At 35.6% G+C, this 2,500-nt stretch overlaps 2 protein-coding genes across 3 annotated transcripts in view; one reads left to right on the forward strand and one right to left on the reverse strand.

Annotated features, from left to right (window-relative positions):
- LOC144973588 (zinc metalloproteinase nas-6-like) overlaps positions 1-2,500 on the reverse strand; it is a 699,617-nt gene that overhangs the window by 576,609 nt on the left and 120,508 nt on the right. The gene's annotated exons all lie outside the window — the stretch shown is intronic.
- LOC144973585 (uncharacterized) overlaps positions 1-2,500 on the forward strand; it is a 54,844-nt gene that overhangs the window by 35,771 nt on the left and 16,573 nt on the right. For both annotated transcript variants that reach the window (XM_078916210.1, XM_078916211.1), the window contains one exon: positions 396-615. In XM_078916210.1, coding sequence (XP_078772336.1) covers positions 396-615 — 220 coding nt within the window. The remainder of the gene's footprint in view (positions 1-395; positions 616-2,500) is intronic.

Raw genomic sequence — 2,500 nt, forward strand, 5'->3', positions numbered from 1 at the left:
TCTCTCTCTCTCTCTCTCTCTCTTTCTTTCTTTCTTTCTTTCCCTTCTGTCTCTCCTCTTTAATTAATATTACCTTTTTTTAAAAAAACTTTTTATTGAACATCTAACTTTGAGTGAAGATTATTTTCAATACTTGCTTTTATCACTGTTATTGACAGAATTTTTTTTATTGGGATTTTAAGACGAGAAACCTGATGTGGTAAGTTACTGGGTTTAAAATGTATAGGTCTTGGAATTCAATACATTTGGTTTTTCTCGTCACCTCAGAGTATTAATTACTTTTTCCTATATTATAGTCTCACAGCCTTAAATGATAAAGGCCTTAGACGTGTTATAATGGCCTTTAAAAACGTTAAAATCATTAACAATTTATTTTTTATTTCAACCGATTTCAGCCAATTGTACTCTGCCAAGTCTACCCAATGTGACATTTTCAGAAGCACCCTGCCACCCTGCATTTGACTCGGATTATGAAGAAACACGAGATTTTTGTGACAGTTGGAAAACCCTTCTTACAGATGCTGAGACAAAAGGCTGTCATGAACTGTTCCGATATGATCCAGACAAACTGGATTCTGTATTTGAATATGTGCAAGCTGAATATCCTCTTGGAGGGTAAATTGAAATGCAGTGGTTCTCTTTTTTATCATTATATTTTAGATTCGAATTAGCTTAACCCTCTCCTTACCACCTATTGGAAAATCGTCACATTTGTTACGATGTAACCGTTACTTTTCTCATCCAGATTTCATTTCTTTTTGCTATAGCTACAATTCCGTAATAGAGCTCGTATTGTCGAACAATATTATGTATAGAATTTGCGGATTGCTTTTCTGTTTGAGTTAGAATGTCTGTTTTTGTGTTGGGTGGGTGTGAAGTTTTGGGGAAAATTCTGAAAATGGCTGGTAAGGAGAGGGTTAAATCATACTTTTCAAGCTTTTTATTAGAATAAAGCTACCCTTTAAACTACTCTCCTGATTTGGGCTATCCGCTTTAGATGATTAAGACTTCAATGAATGGGCGAAGAAATTTGCAAGGCAGCTGATGAAAACGTTGCAGAGTCCAAGAATATATTTTGATAAAAGAAAATAATGATTCTTTAAACAAAAAAATAAGACTTCTTCTTTCGAATGATTGAACAAGAAGAAAATGCATTCAGAATTTATATGATAGAATATACAGGGTCTTAGCGTGGCCTTCGTAAAGTTATGGCCTGACACTGACCAAAAAATGACGTCAAAATGCCAGTCTTTTGTCACAAAAGAAAACAAATCGTGAGTTGTATTCAATAGTTCAACCAATGAAATAACTAGTTTCCATGAGCTCTACTAACAACTCACTCGACGGTGCACAAACCAAATAATGACGTCAAACTGCCGGTCCTTTTGGATTTCAGTGTCAGGCTATATTATAACGATGGCTTCGGTCTGAGGCGAAGACTACTGTTATACCAGTGTGATGCATGTTTTTTTTCCTGTCCTGCTATTCGGAGATTGGGGTCATTGTAACTTGAAATATGTAGTGACAAGGATTGTGTGAAAAGAAAAGAACATTAGTGGTGACGTCATAGGATAACTTGTCATATAATAATATTAAACAATTTTGACTGGATGAGTGCCAATGATTTCAAAACTCTAATGCCAGCGTTCTATAATTGGATACGTCACTTTACATCTATAGATAGAATGCGCTTGGCCAAGGAGTTCACAACATTGCCATCCGGAAGTATAAGAGGACCAACACACAAACTCTGTGTAACCATGAACTTTTTTAGTCTGGTTAATACAATTTAGTGAGAACAACTCACAAACGCGGATGGCAAAAACAATAACAAAGGCCTGAGTGACGTCATCTGCATACTATCTATAGGGAATGAGATTTCAAAACAGATTTAAAAGTAGCGCCCCTTTGTTGGAAGTCGCGTCATGACATCCGACAGACGCTATCGCCATTATTAGTACCAATCATTAGCCGGAAGTTCAGTAAGTTTAGGAATGGTTGTCTCATCGTATTGTATTATTTATCAACATCGTTTATTTTTAATTTGTAGTCTACATCATATTTTGTTAACATTTCATAATGGAGAAAACTAAAGAAAATATCTAAGTTGATTATGATATGCATTTTTGTGCAGAAATATGAATAATAAATTTTGTATTTGGAGCGCTTGGCTTATAGTTGGTTTGTTTACAAAAATGCATATCATAATCAACGTTATGCATTTTTGTACAGAAATATGAATAATAAATTTTGTATTTGAGCGCTTGGCTTGTAGTTGGTTTGTTTACAAATAACTTCTCCACCGGTGACGTCCAATCAAGGGACGCTACTCTTCCGCTAATCTCATTCCCTATTCCGTTTGGTGTGGCACTAGCAGGGGTTGCTGTAGTTAATTATTGTTTCGTATGAATTATCACAAAAGGGTGGTGTGGGAGGTAATTGAGAGTTGGACTTATTCAGTTGATTGGTATGTGGAACAGGGTGAGAGGGAAAATGCAGT

This window comes from Berghia stephanieae, chromosome 5 (assembly GCF_034508935.2).
Source record: "Berghia stephanieae isolate SIO BIC M18660-M18661 chromosome 5, UCSD_Bste_1.3, whole genome shotgun sequence".
In the NCBI taxonomy this organism is placed as follows: domain Eukaryota; kingdom Metazoa; phylum Mollusca; class Gastropoda; order Nudibranchia; family Aeolidiidae; genus Berghia; species Berghia stephanieae.